Source organism: Typopeltis vanoorti, chromosome 19 (assembly GCF_054136105.1).
Source record: "Typopeltis vanoorti isolate ZY-2024b chromosome 19, IOZ_Tvanoo_1.0, whole genome shotgun sequence".
Classification (NCBI taxonomy): Eukaryota; Metazoa; Arthropoda; class Arachnida; order Uropygi; family Thelyphonidae; genus Typopeltis; species Typopeltis vanoorti.
This window is the reverse complement of record NC_143567.1, coordinates 90,559,811-90,579,075: the sequence shown is the minus strand read 5'-3', so window position 1 is coordinate 90,579,075 and position 19,265 is coordinate 90,559,811. Positions and strand designations below refer to the sequence as shown.

Here is a 19,265-nt window from a genome sequence, read left to right as displayed (position 1 = left end):
TTTTTCATATAATTAATTATATATTAATTTGATGTTGGCGGTTCGACCGTGAGATGCGGTGATTGATTCATTCAATTCAATACCCTTGGATGGCAATGCTGTAGCCAATGAAGTTTTAACTGAGGTTCGGCTATTACTGTTACCCTCCTGCCATGATCAGAGCTTTAATAGCTCAATAACACTTTATCCCTACACTGTCCTCTACAGATAACGGGGAAGATGAAAAGCATTCTTGCTTCGCCCCTTTAAGCCAGTCCTTATAAGGACTAAGGTTCTCTAAATAAATTTATTAAATTTAGTTCTCAAAACTAAAAATGATTTTAAAGAAATAAGATATCTTATTTCTTATTGTTAAGTTGCTTCTCGGCCTTTTGGCTTAGATCAAGTGTGTAGTTTTCTAGCATTTCGTAGTATCTGTTCTTAACCGTTAATATCGGTACGAATCCCATCGGTGTTCACGATATTCAATCGGAAATTTACAGATCTTCCTAAACCTCGGACCTGGGCAATAATAAACACTTGGTTGTGGGAATAGTTAGGCCCCCTCCCCTTGCCAGCTATGGCCAATGTTTTGCCGCGCGCGCGGACTCTCGGCATCGAGACTGACTCCGATCTGAGACCCCGACTTTTGGCCAAGGCCCTCATTGACAGCGTCGTTGCGGACCAGATTTTCGGATTCGCTCCCTTTGGTGATGGCAGATACCAAGTTGTAGTTAGGAGTGCTGAGACTAGAGACAAATTACTCGAAGGCTTTCAATGTAATGGAAAGGAAATTGTTCCATTTATGGTGGGGAGCATTATCAAAATGCTTAAAATCCCCAGATTCCCCTTGGAGTATATACAAAGTGACGAAAAAGTCATCCATGAAGTGTTCGGAAAATGGGGCGTTGTACGCAACATACAAGTCCTGAACGATGCAGACAACCCTCAATGGAAGTCGGTCATTATCTCCCTCGAGATGAAAACGCCTGTTCCCAACTTTGTTGTTATCGGATCCGCCAGAGTAATGATTAACTACCCTGGCGTAAAAAAACAGTGTTTCCGATGTGGTGCCTTCACTCACCTTGGGGCAGACCTAGAGTTAAGTGCAAAAACTGCCTCCAAGCAGGCCACAATCAAGAAAAATGTGAGGCAGCTTGCCTGAAATGCGGGGCCACATGCCCATCAAGAACCCTGGCAGAGAGGATGGGAGGTGCAATCGCAACTGCACCAAGCAATAGAAATAGCACAGCACAGGAAGCTTCTCCACCTTTAAAGGCCACTCCTGATGCTACAAAAAGCCATCCCTCCACCTCTAAGACAACCAAGAAAAACCGTAAGGGAAAAAAAATTTCCACAACAGAAACGAGCAGTAAAAACCACACAGAAGAAACAGTCGATATAACTACAGTAGAAGAAAGAGAAGCTACAAATACTGATATAGATATAGCCAAGGAAGAAGAAAAGATGGAGGCAGATACCAACACTTCCAAGCGGCCATTAAGCCCACAAGAAGAAGAGTTGATAACACCAAAAACAGCTAAATTATCTGAGATCGCCCACCCAGAAGTTCCTCATGCAAAAGCAGGGAGACTCTATGCCATTCTTATTAGAGGTATCCCTGGGGTGGCGGATAAATTCAAAGAAGCGATGGCAAAATTAGGAGAACCTGAACTCCTCCTTACAGGGAAGCATGGACCTGATGTTGTCAGTGCAAAATGGGGTGACCTTTTCGTTGATGACATCAGCAAAATCAGCCCTGATCAAGTTGATGTAGCTATGGATTTAGATGAGGAGGCAGTTTCGGCGTTTTTTATAGCTCTCTGCAAACTGGACATGGTCAAGGAAAGTGAGGTAGCCAAGAGAATATTAACAGCCCACAACAAAAGAAAGATACAGTAACCACTTTGTGGGTTTTCTGTACTCAGCTTCACTGGTTTTTAGATCCCACAGGTGGGGGAGGACCTGAGAACCCGAGCGGCGAAAGCTTACAGCGAGGCGGCGCAGTTCCTTGTGAGCTGCATCACTCGGGCCAGATCCTTCCTCCACCTCTAAATTTAGTTTTCCATTCCTTTGGCTTTCTCATACTTATGTTATACTTTCTGTTTGTTACATGTGTTCCTTTTCAGGATTTTTCCTTTTTCTAAAGTGAAAAATCAACGACCGTTTTAGAAACGCCCCAGGGGGGGGAGAAAACAGGTCAACTGAGGCCTCTTTTACCTAATCTACCACTATGCACTCTATCTTTATTTCCTCTCCTACTATTTGCTGACTCTCAGCCTATCTTACTCTACAGGCCAATGATGAAGTTTGTTGAACTCACAAAATATATATATATGTAAAATGTAAAATTTAGTTCTCAAAACTAAATTTAATAAATTTAGTTTTGAGAACTAAATATAATAATTGATAATAATATAATTTAATAGTTTAAATTTAGTTTTGAGATTAAGCAGGAATTTTTCAATCTTTCATAATCATTCGCTTTGTGTAAAGACTACTTTAGTCACGTGATTTTCATAACTCGTGATGCTAACATTTTCCTTCGCAACCCGCTAAGACAAGACATTAATAGATGACCACTGCTGAAAGCTTAAATGGTTTATTTACTTTACTAAGAAAACACTCCGCAGTACTTCTCTCTCTCCCTTGCTAGTCTTTGTCTTAAAAGGGGGGATTTACAACTTCGTACGATCCCCACTTTCTCCATCCATCTCCGCCATCCACATGTAGGAGTAACTATGAAGCTACGGTGCTTAAAGTGTCACCCACTGCCATAAAAATGTAAAATGAATACACTGCATTACAGACAGTCTAAGTGCTACGAATATATTGCATCGTTAAAGTGGAATTAACGCAATAATATTTCGATGTTACTCTTAAAAAGCTCAGTCACGTTATGGGAGACTATTCAGGATTGCAAGGTTTCAAACAAGTGATAAAATGAACGGGCAAAATTAGAATTAAAGTCCATTTTGTGATAGAAATTGCGAACTATACCAATATGCAAATTTTATTGCAAGATTTTCATAGATCGCACTTGTGATGGATTCATAGTTTTCCTAAATTAAAACTTTTAAAAATAGCGATTAAACATAATAAAATATTAATCTTTAAACGCCTTTCAAAAAGAGATTTATTGTATTTTTTTTTTTTTATCCAGTGCATTTTTTCTAGAACTTCATCACTCTTCAAGGCTAATTTATCATCACCTTTCCCAGATTGTAAGGGTTGCTGTAACGATGCTCTTAATTACGTCTGGAGATTCTGAAAAAGGATTTCCATCAGGATTCACCTTTTTAGAGCAACTTCTGTCTAGCGTACTGAACATTTGACTGACCCGTGATTTGTAATTGAAAATTTTAAAAACACAATCGGAAATTTCTAAGGCTTTTTTGTATTATTTAGTTTCTTAAAGCTTCTGTACAATAATTCGGATTTGATTTGAGAAAGTAAAATTAACTATAAATAAATAAATCCGCCAACGCTTTTTATCCACCCCAAAAGGATGAATTATAGGAGAGGCCATTTAGGCCTATTTTTATAATTTATTAGCTTATATGCTTTAGTAACTTTAATAATATGATTCCTCCAATTCAAAATGTACTCGGACTATTCTCCAGACCATTATGATTGGGACATATTTGACAGAACATTTCGAAATGATACAAAGCAATAACCGCTTTGAATTTGATGAAACCATAAATACAGTATATGAACCAATAAGCTTTGAGTTCAATTGCTATGACAATAAGTGACGTCACTAGACAACAATGCTAATATGGAGTTTTTGTTGTTTTTTTAAATTTCCTAACATCATTTCCATATTCGCGTCTACCTTTTAAGTATGAGCTTTATCTTCAAAAATGGAGTAACAGAGATGTAAACCTTTTTTTTTCTTTTTAAAAAAAATTCGTTTAAATAAATTTAAATTCGTTTTGAAAAATGCTGAATATTTCAAAACATATTCAGCATTTTTTTTTTTTTTTTTAATAACAGAAGTGATGGTTATTCCGAACCATCTGTTTATTACTGGAATAAAGTCAAATGCTATTTTTTGAATATAATTTATAGCAGTGGGGAAATGACGACCATTTCCCTCCCTCATTCACTGGGTGCGTAAGGACTTCCACCGTACACGATATGTCCACTAAATTAGAGTGGACATATCGTGTGGATTTACTGTTTAGGGATTATGTACAGGATAGTTAGAAGACATTAACGGAGAGGTCACTGAGCATTCTCCCCCCGCTATTAAGCTTTGCACTCCCATCCCACAAAACACGCAAATCTATCAGAACACCCACAATTAATTGACAATGCACTGGCCCCATAACCTGACTTGCTTCGGACGTAAATCCAGCCACCCAGAACACTATTGTCCTCCCCCACCATTTCTTCATTTGGCAATAAAAGAAGTAAGTTTAGTTTTTTTTTTTTTCTTTCATTAGCTTATTTTTCTCGTAACCAACCAATGGGCCACACAAATCAAATATGGGCTAGAGATATCCAAAAATAACGGCTTATAATGAGAGAACCACTTATTATATTTTATTAAACTAAACGTCAGTTGAGAGAAAGTCTCTCCAAGCGTTTTTTTCCTCACTTTCAAGGTCACTAGTGCGCATGCGCAAAAACGACAATGAGAACGGCTATTCCTGGACGATATCAAAAATATATGCTTATTTTTTCTATAATATATATATATATACACATTGATTGATTTCAATGGACACTTCGCATCCGTATAACTGTGTACGTACGCATGCGTATATGGACGTCCAGGCCGGTACACATTTTTTCAGTAGTTACTTTTCCTATGACTGGCTTTATCGGTCGTATCATTTTTCGATTATTTTTAAATTCATTTCTGCCTGATTGTGCTGTTGGGTGGATGAGTTCTCGTGAATGCAGTTTGATATTCAATTCTAAACACAAATTACCAAAAAAAAAAAAAAAAAAAGAAGGCGATCAAAATATAGATTGTAACTTAATAATAAAAATATTTGTATCCAGTTTATATCCCAAATGTTAATATTTTAAAATGTAACATCAAAAAGTGGCTAGCAGCCATATTTAAATATTCTTCTCTGCTTCTGCGACTTACTGGAAGTTGCGTATACTTACTCTGCTACTGGTTGTGTTGAAAAACAATAGAAATGTCCTGATTTTTACACAAATATCTTCTGCTAACCTGTGGCACGTTACTCAGGGCTGACAGCTGAATTAAATACATCGCTCCTTTAAAGCCTTCAACAGAACCGGAAAACAGGAATTCAAATAAATGATTAATGTGACCTATGGAAGACTGAGGGGCGTGTTACAGGACACACTAATGCCATTACTGAGTCCTCCGATGTCTTCGCTGAGAACACAAGTGGGATGCAATAAGAAAGAATAACGATTTCGGGGTTGACAAGCCCCGCTTAGTACAACGAAGGCATCTTCGTGACTGACTCAGAAATAAATAAATAACTCATCACTGAAGACCGGACTTAATCTTCAAAAGTGGCTTAAAGGGACCTTGTCATCGTGGAAATGGAAAACTCTTCTTTCAGAATGTCACAAGAAGACGATTTACGTGCACGCGCGTAAGAAGGGGACTTTTTATTTTGCGCTAACACTACAGATGATAGCTATCGAAAAATGTTTTCTTTGTGGTCACTCCTCCCACTCATCGTAAGGGGAGTGGGACAGGGGACCGTGGGGTTACATCCGGATATCGTAAACATTAGTTGACAAATGTTTCTCTCTCTCTCTCTCTCTCTCGCGTGTGTGTGTGTGTGTGTGTGTGTGAGCGCGCGCGCGCGCACATCTTTTGTACATTGTTTCCGACTGTGATTAGAATTGTTCAGAATTCTTCTTATTGTACTATGGGGACGTGGAATTCAATTTTTTCTTTTGCCCATTGAGTTCAAGATTAGCATCAGCGAAATACACTTATCCTCAACTATCTTAAAATGTAAATCCTGTTATATAATATGAGGACAATATAATTATCCGGCATAAAATAATATAAAAATTAATAATCCAAATTTATATATTGTAATTATTTATTAAAATATCAATAAATAAATATATAAAAGGTGACATACCAGTACACCTTTTTATTAGTAATATAATTATTCCATGTAAGGAATTTTTTTTTTTTTTTTTTTTTTTTTTTTTTTTTTTTGTGACTACGTGTGGTGACCGTACTAAGAATAGCGATACTCTAGCCCGTGCATATCGTAAGAGGCAACTAAAATGGGACGCAGAGTTTCGCTCTCTTAGGTTTCTTCCGAAATTTTGCTCCCGGTGAGGGGGAGGCATTAGATTTCAGGGGGTTTGCCCTGAGAGAGCATTTTGAGTCTCCGGGGAGGGTGTTTTCCGGCGTGGCCCGTGTGGAGCCTTGTCGGTGGATACCTTTCCCTGGAATATGAACGGCTCTGCTCACTGGTAGGGTGAGCGTATCACTCAGTGATCCAACGCTGAGTTGGACGATCTTTCGGCCACTATGGAGTGGTCTAGGGATCGTTCTAATTTTTAAACAGAGCTTTACTTAAAAATCCCCATTGTAGCCCATGCATGTCGTATGGGTAAATGAAGTTTTAACTGAGGCTCGGCTATTGCTGTTACCCTCCTGCCATGATCAGAGCTTATAGTTTTATATTACCCCATCCATACATTTTCTTCTACAGATAACGGGGAATATGAAAACATTCTTGCTTCATCCATCTAGTAAAAAAAAAAAAAAAAAAAAATGTGTATTTATACTATGTGAGATAAAAATACGTATTACGCAACTTCGATGTAAGATGACACGGATTATTTTTAATTATTGATAAAAATTTGATTTTTTTGAATATAATATGAAAGGAAATCATAGAATATTATATATATACAAATAATTTATTATAAATATTGAAATTCTATCTAATATAAAAAATTTTATTGTACACCTTTTTATTAATATGATTTCTATTATATATATATAGCAAGTTGAGAAGGTAATTTATTTAGTCAATATGTTTCGAGATTGTATTAGAGATTTCAGATATTTACTGTTAACAAAGTAATGCTGAATATAGAATTTTTTTTTTTTAAATTTCATTTCTAGAATGGTCATATTTGAAGGGATTCTAAGTGAAATCAATGTGCATGAGAAGTTGATATCTTGCTTCACTACTTTTCCCCTATCTCGGAGATAACTTAATTATCAAATGCAGACTTTTCTAAATTTTTTGCTTACTTGCAGATTTCAAATGTGATGCCAGTTTTCTTTATATATATATATATATATATATATATTTAAAAAAAAAAAGTCTGCTATTCACAGTCACTCGACCTCCTTTTTACATACAAACGCGCTTACCAGCCTTGCGTTTGTCACTTTGTTTTAGTTCCCTAATACATCACCACTCATGCACACTCCTTAGCCATCTGCTACCGGGAGTTTCAGAAAGATGCATCGAAGTTACTGTCTGAACAAACCTTTAATTTTGTATCCTCTAATTTCCTGCGATAGTAAAAAAGTAACCGGAGACATGTGTTGGTGATTAGGTGAACCACAAACTACTACAGAAGACCCACACAGAAAATGTTTGCAGAGTGTTACGGAAATATGCGAGACATGTAAAAAGCTATGGGAACAGGGGTCTAATTGTCCCCCCACAAGCTCGTAAAATTCCACAGAAATATATGATGATGAATTTGGATTGCTTTAAATAGACAAGATGGGTTCTTTGAACCTTTTTATTTACTCCCGTAAAGAAAACGACGGCTTATACAGCCGACGGCCTCCCTCCTACTCCCCCCCCCTTTATCACTGTTCTTTCCCCTATCCTTGAAAGCACATAGTAACTTGAAATGGCATGCTGATATTGCTGTCGTCAAAAAGTCATCCGCTTCCGGCAAAGTCAACTCCCCCCCCCCCCAACTTCTCTTTTCTCCCCTACTTGCCACACGTATACAGAACAAGCGTGAGTGCCGAGTTCTGCGTTTGACAACTGCCACGCCTAGAGGCCCAGATTAATGCCGGGATCCTTTTCTGGCCGGGAGCGGGGAACCCCGTTATTAAACCATCCCTGTTCTATGGCCCAATAATCAATCTGAAGGCAACTGTCAAGAGCAGACCAGCTACCGGCCAATAGCAACACAATCTACTTGCTATTCTCCCCCCCCCCCCTCCCCTTGAGGAATGTCTCCAGCCTGCTCATGCAGTTGCATAGCACCACAATATAGTATATGAAAGCTACGGTAACCTCATTCAGTAAATATCTGTACTGTCTTTAGCTCTTTACCTCTTTGCGCACCGTTTCTCTTGATGTTATGCTTCCCTGTATTCATTTCAACCTCGTTTACTTCCGTTCAATGCTAGCTGAACACAATAACGGTTCCGTAATACTCCAGCGCCATCCTATGGCTTTAAGGTGAACTATAGTTTTAGAAGTTGCTCATGTTGATCAGTAAAATCATTGTATATTCTTTCAATTGTTGGGTGAATAATGTCATGCGCAGACAAGCGTTGCAAGAGAAATGTACAGACTATCTCAACCATGATTATGTAACTGTATTGCGTAATAATACTTATGATGACATAGTTTGCTGCGATCTGTCTGTATATTTCTTTTCTTTTTTATTTTCTTTTTTTTTTTTTTTGAACAAACTACAAATAGTTGTAAATAAGACTGTGTTATCAGATAAAAGATTAAAAAATCCTTTAAGTTCCTGGCTTTTAGAATGTTTTATACAGACCCTAAATAACTACGCACTTAAAAAAACGCACCATTGAAGAGAAGATTCGATTGCAACTTGAAGCCGGACAGTTTTTCATCTGTACACATTTCAAATTCCAATCGACAAGTGTTTCTCCATCCATCTTTGGTCGTTTCTGTTTCGAAATCAGCGGTGGTATTTTCATGATGCAGCACACAATGGTAGTAAGGCTTAAAGCAAATCACAAATCCTAAATGGGTTTTAAGTATCTACCATTACCCACTAGACTAGATAGGCCTCTTCACTTTCTATAGCTTTTCTGAGGTTTAATTTATCATTCTTCTATTCCATTTCCTCCCCATTTGTCGCTTACTATCCAGTCAGCACTTATCCCTACTAGAAATGTAATAATCGATAGAAAAATTTAATCCCCCCCTCCAACCCACATTCTTCCGTCGACTTGAGCGCCGGAAGCCGTTATGAAGGGAAGCAGTACTTCCGGTGCAGGATAGCTGATTCAGCAGAAGTTGAAATGCAAGATGAAAGTCTGATGAAGGGGAGAGGGGGGGGGGAGATGATGGAGAGTAGCGAACGCCGAAAACAATCACTTGGAAAGGAGTTCTTAATGTGTTTCCTTTGGCAATTAAACAGACTGTCGTCTGTCTCTCTATTTCCACTGCACTGTTTTTCTTTCATTATTCATTTGTATATTAATGGTGATGCCAGGTGCAGTTCACGGCGTATTGTGTTGGTTCCGATCCCTCGCTTAGATTTCCAAAGGTTAATTTTAGCATTTTTTTTTTTTTTGTTTGTTTGTTTCTTTGCTAAGTAGACATCGCTTTCCCTTTTCTCTGGCGCTTGTCTCTTCTTTATCTTTTCTAGCGTCTGCATGACGCCACACTTAAATATTCACAACAGCTGTTCTAACATAGGTCATCTTTGAGAGAGAGTTGAGTGTAAGTGTTAACTTGGTACACTTTGTTCTCCGTGAACCACTACTTAAGTTCCGAGTTATCAATGCTTCAAAACTTGTCCTATCCACGTACACACACACACATACTTATGACTTTATCAATGTCAGCCCAGTGCCTTTTAGTCATGGCTTATACTCTCATGCATACAAAATGGTATAACTTTTAATGTTCTGCTGTTAAACTTAAAAATTTTTTTTTATATGCACACTCGAGTGCTATTTGTGTTGTGTGTGATTACAGGTGTTAAATATGACTTTTCTCCACTTTCTTTGTTATCAGTTTTCTCAAACTGTTTGTAAAGATCGTACATATTTAATAAAACTGACTTTCATTTTTACAAGATTTTAAACCAAAGCTAAAAGGTTTGATGATGACAAGAACAGATACTACAAACAAATGGTAACCTTTAAGGATGACGAGAACAGATACCGCATCGAAACCTTAACCTCATAATCAATCTCCTCGGTTAACCAAACAGTTAATAGCAAATAAAAAAGAATTAATATATTGGGAAAATTTTCGAATACCATTTGATAATAAGTATTATTTGCCCTGTCTTAGAGAGTCTCTGTAGCAAGGTCGATTTCGACATTTCCCTTTGATCGGAAAGACTGGCGTTTAAATCCCGTATCGGATGAGAATCTTTATAAGGGCTTTCAGCTGAAGATAAGTCGTCTCATACGGAGATGAAAGGGTTTCTTCGTTCCCGGAAACTCGGTTATTTTATCCCAGATAAATAGACAAATGGCCAGTTGCTTCGACAGTAAATCAACTAACTAATCCTTTCTTAGATCACTATGAATTGAAGTATTCTGCCTGTCCATCTTAAGATAAATCTTTTAATATACCATAATAAAGTTGAAATACTATCTCTCAAGATAATGCCTTTCGGATTATAGTACGATTTTTTTTGTGATATTCAAGTGACTTTTTTTTTTAATATCTCTTCTGTCAATTTGAAGAAAGAAATAGTTTAAGTTTTCAATATAAGTAGAAAGCCTTTACGGCGAACAGGACTCCATATTTATAGTGAAATAACTCAGCAAATTTTTTGAAGGTAATCTTCATTGAATGACCTTTTCCGTTAAGCGAATCACTTTTCGACGATCTCTTTCGTTAAACGAGGAATCGCTATAAAGGCAGAAAAACATTGGAAACCTTTTTCTGGAAGAGATGAGAATAAAAAATTGAGTAGTTCAGTTGCAAGAAACTTCTTCCTATTTCTAAATGATGATAATAAATTATATTATTGATTTTTTTTTTCACTCAATGCTTCCTCAAGTCACATTCAACACGAATTTCCCGTACGAGAGGATTCGCATTCGCGATATTAAACACTAGTCGTTAAAATAGACAACGGATGCTACCGACCAGCTGTCGTCCTAGCAAATCAAGGTCAACATAACGTCTAACCACCCACTTTCATGGTTTGAGATCGTGCGTTAATCTCTTTTCATACAGCGTCAGCTGTCATTCAGGTAAAAATTGCAACCTCCCCTCCGCACTTAATTCATCGTTTCGGAGTAACGGCCTCGGGATCGTCTACTATTTTGAATAATACCGCTTGGTCATAGAAAGGTTGATTACTGCATGATACAAAGGGCTCTTAAGTGGATAAAATGGCTTCAATAGAGAAAACAAAATAGCTTAATCTTTTATTCTTTGCGGTTCTTGTACCTCCCATAATGCACCGCTTTCAATTCATTTTTTATGCACTTTGATATTCTTCCGTCTCGCTGTATTGTGGCTATTAGTAGCATGTGCCGGATGACAGACCACTCCCCTGCTGTTTATCATTCTCCTGGCGAACGGTATTATTATTTATTTTTATCCAATCCTTCCCCAGTTTCACAGAACATTAAATCACTTATTCATGTAATCATCCAGGGCCCAATTTCTCCCCCTCACAACAATATCAAATCCTATCTTCCGCCGCTACAGTTATTTTTCTTGCGTACAATGAGCTACTTGTCTGATGCCACCGTTGCTATAACAACCATGAGAGCATCTATAACTCTTTCAAATGACCTTTCCATACATGGATATAAAATTAAATAAAATATCCACACTCGTGTCATAGAGGGGGGGGGGGAGAAAGATTACCTGAGTGATTACAAACTAAATGATTTTATTTCCTTCTTACCCCCTACTCTCCCCACCCTCGAAAAAAAAATCAATTTTAATTGCTATTTTCCCAGCTGCAGTTCGCAATTTTTACATGGGCCCTGAACCATAATAACTTTGCTGGGCATCGTTTATCTTCTCTTGTAACTTGTGGTTACGACAGGGGGTAGAGGTTCGGAATAGAGAGAAGAATAAATGTCAGATTGGGATTTTCGTTTTATTTTTCTCTTCTCCTAACGTTAGACTTTCAATGTTATCAGAACGATTTGGAATTTTCATGAAATTCTTGTCCATTTGCGTTTCTTACTTACAATAGACACGTGGAGGGAATCCAGCAGGGTGTCTAATAGTTATTTTGTTCGATAAACAATAGCATTTGGAAAGTTTTCAAAGAATAAGTTCTTAATTAGTTTTCTCGTCGGTATTTTTGACAGCTGCGATGCGATTCCAAAGTGTTAATAGATGCTTAGCACAAACCCTCGAAATGTAGTTTTAATGCCTTCATTAAACATACTTGATATCTGAAGATTCTCAAGAAAGGAGTCGCAGCAGGAGAGTTTTGTATCTTGGGGGTTTTATTGTGTGGTAATCATTACGTCAAAACTTAATAACAATTCCTATTGAAATGATCAAATACTTGTATCGGATGTGTTGCATAAAAATAACTCGTCAACATTCCAGTGATTGTCTCGAGACCGCTCGCTTACTGACATAAATGTTACGCTATTAATTATATAGATTCTGGGAATGATTAGTTGAAATGCTGTTTTATTAAATATTGCATTGTGTAGATTGCGTGTAATTTCTATTAATTAATCTACCGATGATGTTTTTTATTTAACAATAGTGACTGTTAAATAAAAGAAATCATGAAATAAAAATATAAAATTATGGTTTTATTATTTAACTGTGAAGCTACTATATTGTTAGAACAACAATGACTTAGTCAACAATCGTGTTACTATATTGTTAGCTTAATAGTGCTAGCCTAATATTGTTAGTCTTAATAAATTGTCAGCGTAATGTATTAATCTATAATGCTAGCCCTAATAAATTGTTAGTCTGTATTTTAGCATAATGAATTATTTATATTGTTAGCCTAATTCTTAGTCCATATCGCTAACATAATAAATTGTTAGCCTAATTCTTAGTCCATATTGCTAACCTAATTATTTTAACCTAATAAATTGTTAGCCTAATTCATAGTCCATATCGCTAACATAATAAATTGTTAGCCTAATTCTTAGTCCATGTTGATAGCCTAATAAAGTGTTAGTTCATATCTTGGTCCTTATTGCTAGTCTAACAGTGTTAGCGTGATAAATTGTTAGCCTAATAGCGGTAGTCCATATTTAGTTTAATAATTCTTTAGCCAATATCGTTAGCCTACCAGTGTTATCCTAATAAATCGTTAGCCTGTATTATTAGCCTACGTGTGTTATTAGCTTAAGAATCAGTCGAATAAATGCGCTACTGTATTGTTTGTCTAAAAATTATACTTACATAAAATTTTAAGAATTATACTATTGAAAATAATTCAGTTTTTTTCAATTTAAATCTACAGTTGTTTTTTCAATCTAACTGCTCTACTGTAGCAGAAACACAAACTTATTAGGAAAGATTATTAGACATTAATTTTCAATTAAGGTATGAATATAAGTTATAATCTTACTTAAGCTATATTATATATATAACGGGAAGTCTGGATTCTGCATATCATTGTCTGATTAAATACGAACAGACGTCATAATGCAAACCTTACGAGATTTATGTCAAATAGAAGTATCATAGCGTTAGGCTTAACAATTGCAGTTTCCCAGGAGGCTTCCAGTCCTGATGTTGACGCGTTCCCTGATGGTCACAGATCAAAAGGTAAAGCGTTCGCATTCTCTAAGAAATGCTTTGTGCGCTCGTGCGCAACGGTATTTTTTGGGGGAGAAAAGCCGACAAGAAACAGAAATAAGTAACTTCTTCAGCTGGCAACAATGAGCAATTTATAAACACGACCTTTCACTGAGACTCAAGTTTCCCCCTTCACACATCCCTCCCAGTGCAGCTATTGTTCCCCAAACTTTCCTTGGGGCACATGACTTGGGCGTTCTATTTCCGCCCTCTTTTACGGTCAGTTCCACCAACGTGTTTTTACATGAGAAGAATCTCATTGTTGTCATCGCGGTGTGCTTAACGCCCTCGACTTCATTTACTATCGTTTCCCCCCCCCCACTCCCCTCATCCTAGACCAGGGACATTAAATTACCACGCGTCTTTTTCTTCGCATTCTCCATCGTGAAATTGATTCTTGTAGGTTCTTCGTGTGTCTAAACACGGGACGTTTACATTTCACCAGTCCTCAATGCTTCCAATTGTTCCCGAAGACGTTTTTAATGATGAAAACAATTACAACCAGCATGTCAGAGGTTCCACTGACATTCTTTACTTTCATAGAAACCACTTAAAAGACTTGTCTAACACTAATTGAGGATGCTTTGGCTTTTTAAATGGTCGTATCATGACTTGACTGCCGTAATTTCATTTTTTTTTGTTTGTTTTTCGGTGTTATTTTCTTTGTTATGAACAAACGATGACAATCACGCAAATGTCTACTTTTATTTATCTTTACATTTCTTTATTTATTTTTAAACCGGGGTAGGACATGACCGGTTCAAAATTCTACAGAAACGAATTCACAAAAAAATAGGCCTAATTGCTTTTTAAGTTATAATGGAAAGCTAAGCCTAACTTTTATTTACGTTGTAATGTAGATCACCATGCAATCCTTTTTTTTTTTTTCTTCGTTCAATTTACATTCGCAACAGACTAATCACGTGGAAGAATGTCAAAAGAGGAATGCAACAAGTCTAGAGTAGTCCCTGAATGCTATTATGGGGGAGAACATTTTTCTTTTACTCTCCTCCGTATCTTAGATGATGGCGACGTCTTCAGTTTAATATAGAATGCAGCATTTTTTTCTTCTTCACAGAAGCTTAAATATTAAGTTTCATGACAAAACGAATAAATACTGATCATATGCGAGGCACAAAAAAGAAACAGTGACTTGTTTACAACTACAGTTGATGTGTTCTAATCATAATTATTTACGAACTCTATAGACTACAATCAAGTATGCAGTCCGTTAAACAAGTTTTGAAACCATCAGTAATTTGTAGAGAATATATAACTCTCTCGCACGAGCTGTCTTGTTTAAAAGACACCATCTTCTACGGTTTGGTACATTGCCTTTATTTATTAATTAATATTTACATTACTAGTTGAATTATGGACCACATAAGTACCAAACCAGTGCGATCAAGGTCTATAATCCCTTTGTTCAAAAGTAAAATTCTATTTGTTTCAAATATTTTCAGTTCTTGAAGTGATACTTCGAGTACTCGAGGCTTATAGTACTACTTCGATTACTTTTACTTAAAATACTGTCCAGTTTTGTCATAATTTTTATAAGAATTTTCCTCTTTTATTTACGTATGAATAAAAAAAATATATAAAGAATGGAATAGTGTTTATTATTACGTAATAAACAAATGTTTGTTACATCATAATAAAACGCAATCAACAAATTGTGAATAATTACGTATATATATTACGTAATGATTACGTAATAACACGCATTAATACGTAACAAGCAAAAGTTTTTACGCAATAATGAACGAATAAACAAATTGTGAATTTCAGACTTAAGTCTGTTTTTAATTATACAACAATTATCGGCATTGTTTCAACTTAAAACTTAAATTTAATTGTTATTTATCTAACAATTATCTGTTAAACAATACACCAAAATATTGTTGAATTATCTAACATTGTCATTTATTTTGTGAAGCTTATGCATTAAGGAAAAATAACTGGATATTTGAACAAGGGAAATGTCACTTAAATATTTAAGAATCTACAAAAGACAAATAGCTTTCCCTGATAATAGAGAAGGTACTATGGCTTCCTTTTATTCCAACCCCTTTCTCTACAGTCAGTTTTAATAGTATCATTACCCCCCCCCAAATCTTTTTGTTTGTTTTTTCTTTTTCTACAGAATATTTCCAGCCTCTTTGGTCTTCCTATCACAATCAACATTCCTGGAATTCTTCCTTACGATATGAAAGAGGCTTGTTAGGAAAACCAGAGGCATAATTTTCTTCGTAAACGCATTCAAACCTTCTCCTGCTCAACTGCAGTGCCGAAAAGTCATTCGTATCTTCCGTCATTGCGGTATTAGGTCAATTTAAAGCTCCGGTGAACCAATAAAGTGAAACATTTGTTCGTCCTGCACTCTGTTATTATGCTATAAAACACTGACTGGCTTCAAATAGACTGTAAGTGTCAAGTGGCCAGGAATTTAAGGATGCTGGGATTAAAGACGGTGGTCGAATTACAAATGAAAGGAGGCAAATCCTATACACACACACGGAAGACTAAGATGATTGCAAAAAAATGGTGACTAATCACTAGAGTTTGCTTTTCGTAACAAATGAGGGACAATTTTAAATTGTACGGAACACTTCTATCCTGTTTTGAATGCGGGTTACCCCCCCAAAACGTAATTCCAGATGTTTATGCATCGATTTCAATTGATCAAATACTATTTATGCAAATATACGCAATTTAAAAGTGGATATCCATTAAAAAAAAAAGAATATTTTAAGTATTAATTATTTAAATATTTAATAACTTTACTTTCATCTTAATTTCAATTTTTATTAACATTTTAATTTAGATGATGTGGAAGAAATATTGTTAGAATAAGAGTGAGAGGAGTTATGAAATGAGTAGAATCTAATTAAGCAATAGACACACAGATGGGATATCAGCGCGTGCGCTGAAGGAATGGCTCAGCCAAACTTGCAAGGCCCTTGTCATGTTTGTATAACTCGGGTCTCAGCTCTGGAAAGATCCCATCGGAAGGAGAGAATGATAATCCTATTGCATAAGAGGGTGCAAAGACTGACATGTCCAACTATCGACCTATCAGTATCTCTGGAGCGGTGACGAAGATATCAGAAAATGGTAAGAATTTGCATACAGTTGATAGACAAGCTATACTTTGCAACGAGTTGCAAAGTGGAGTGGGATTGTCGCTATTATTGTAAGAAGGGGAATTGTAATCTGTTTGTACGAGTGTATTTATGAGTTAGTAAATAATATTTTGGTCAACCACGTAATTTAATAGATTATTAGTGTATTAGAGTGTTTTCTCTTCTTACGTTAAGCTATACCATAGCAAGCTTTCATGAATCATATATTAACCTTTTTTTTTTTTTCCCTTTGACGGTTTGAACTATTAAAACTCTCGCCATGGTTTTTTATTCCGGTTAATGCCAACTGTGAAGAGTATTCTCCATCTATTGGTAACCATAGCAACGCAGTTGAGCGCTACTTATTTAGCAGTGCTGGCTGTATTGTTTCATAGATTCCCATTGATCATATTTTTTTGTCTATTTGCGAATAAGAATTTTTATCTAATACCAGTTAATCTCCCGCCCCCCCGATTCTTAATGGTAATTGTAACGAGCACAATATAAATCCTTAAATATATCAATATTTAATAGATTTATACAAGCGGGAAATATAACCGTCATTTGGATGATCAATGTTTTCTGCCTCGATTCACACCTTTCTCTCCTTACCCCCCCTAATTTTCTTTCCCCCCATATACATATAGCTTGTTTCTTTGTACAGATTTAAGAAAACACTTCCTTGGTCATCCCTTAAGTGCAAGCATCCAGATTGAAGGTCAGATTTCACTCCTGTGTACGCCGCCAGATGGCATTCCACTACCTGAAGTATTCTGGTTGCACAACGGCGAGAGTGTGGACCCCGAAAAAGACTCAAATGTCAAAATCGCTGATGAGGGGAACCTGATAATCAGTGAAATCCGTCTCTCCGATATGGGCAATTACACTTGTGGTGCAAGAAATACTGCTGGACAGCGTCTCAGTGATACTGTTGTGCTAACAGTTTACGGTAGGTGGCGCTAATCATAATGGACGCATACATTTAATTGCGATTAGATTTCATACGCAGGCGTATAACTGAACAGTAGATTAAAACCGACTTCAATGTTCGATGACGTCACAATCGTGGTGTGACGTCATGCTAATGGTTAATTGTCATTTTTGGTCTGGTATGGAAACTCATTGTTGCGTAACAATGTTTTTAACATTTACGATAGTTATACCTGAACACAAAGCTCCGTTAGAGATATGCCAATAAGAGGATGTTTATTTATTTATTTATTTCCATATATATATTTGTCAACAAAGAGGAGAAAAATTAACATGTCTGTCTATATGATAGTTTGTTTGACTGAGATATACTTGATGTCATGTTTCCATAGTAACAGCGAGTTCTGTTTATAATTGAGTAGTTCTTGACAATGTAGTTGATCTCAGTATTGCCATGCAATGAGGTTAAGTTTGCAAGAACGCAATAGACGAATCCCACCAGCCGCATTATGAACGCATAGTTTTGCGTCCCTTATGGTGGTAATAGGAGAATAAATATGATTTAAAAATAAAACAAACGACAGTGGTTTAATTGTATTATGAACATATGAGCATGATGTCACTATTTGTTTTGTGTTTGGCTGTCTTGGTCATTCTAAATTAATTTTAATTCTCTGATTGGCCTTTCAAGTGGCGAGTCAGTCGTAAGCGCGAAGCGGTGACTTTGGATGGTTTTATTCATATTTTCAACCTATAGTTAAGTCAGGAAATCAGAACTAATTGAAAAACAAGTATGGATTTATGCATGGGGGGGGGGGAATCACAACCTATAAAGTATCATGGATGTCTGCTATGAGTTGGTATTAGATGACGGAGCTTCATGTCCAAGTTGAATATGTTAACTGTGATAAATATAAACCATTCTTCTTGATTAACTTAAGCTAGGCATGTGCAATTCCTCCCCCCCCACGACATGAGCGATATTTATGTTAAAAATGAATTGTAGGACAACCCTCCTTATAGCTTCCCCCTTTTTTTCCCAATCAATATAGACAAATTTATGACCACACTGAGGATAGGATCAATGATCTTACAACACTTTTCCTTATAATCGGAGTTATGTTAGGTATATACTGCACATGCTTACTTTAAACTACCTAAAAAAATAATTGGGGAATGCTCTATGGAAAAAAAATCGTATTTTAAAAATCATGTCGTCGTCAAAATACGCAGGGAGTGCCAAAAATTGCTAATTTTGATTATACATAGATAATACACAATTTTACTCCATCTGGCATTTGAGCAGTATAATACGACCAGAAATCATAAAAACATCACGAATAGATTTCTTAAATATTACATTTGTACTATAAGTCCATTGAATGCATTAAATCTGTCTATAAACCAAATACCATTTATTGGATAACAATAGCCGATTATTTGAATTAACCCTCTCATCTGCCAATATTGAAGAAGTAACTCAAATCGTTTTAAAGCCTGTTTGTTACCTCGCTTTAACCGCATAACGCATTCGACC

At 36.3% G+C, this 19,265-nt stretch overlaps 1 protein-coding gene across 1 annotated transcript in view; it reads left to right on the top strand.

Moving 5' to 3' along the window:
- Positions 1-17,761, top strand: part of LOC150096331 (netrin receptor unc-5 homolog) — a 50,127-nt gene extending 32,366 nt beyond the window's left edge. Inside the window, exon 3 of the mRNA XM_090409034.1 lies at positions 17,463-17,761. Coding sequence (XP_090265160.1) covers positions 17,463-17,761 — 299 coding nt within the window. The remainder of the gene's footprint in view (positions 1-17,462) is intronic.
- The last annotated feature ends 1,504 nt before the right edge of the window (positions 17,762-19,265 follow it).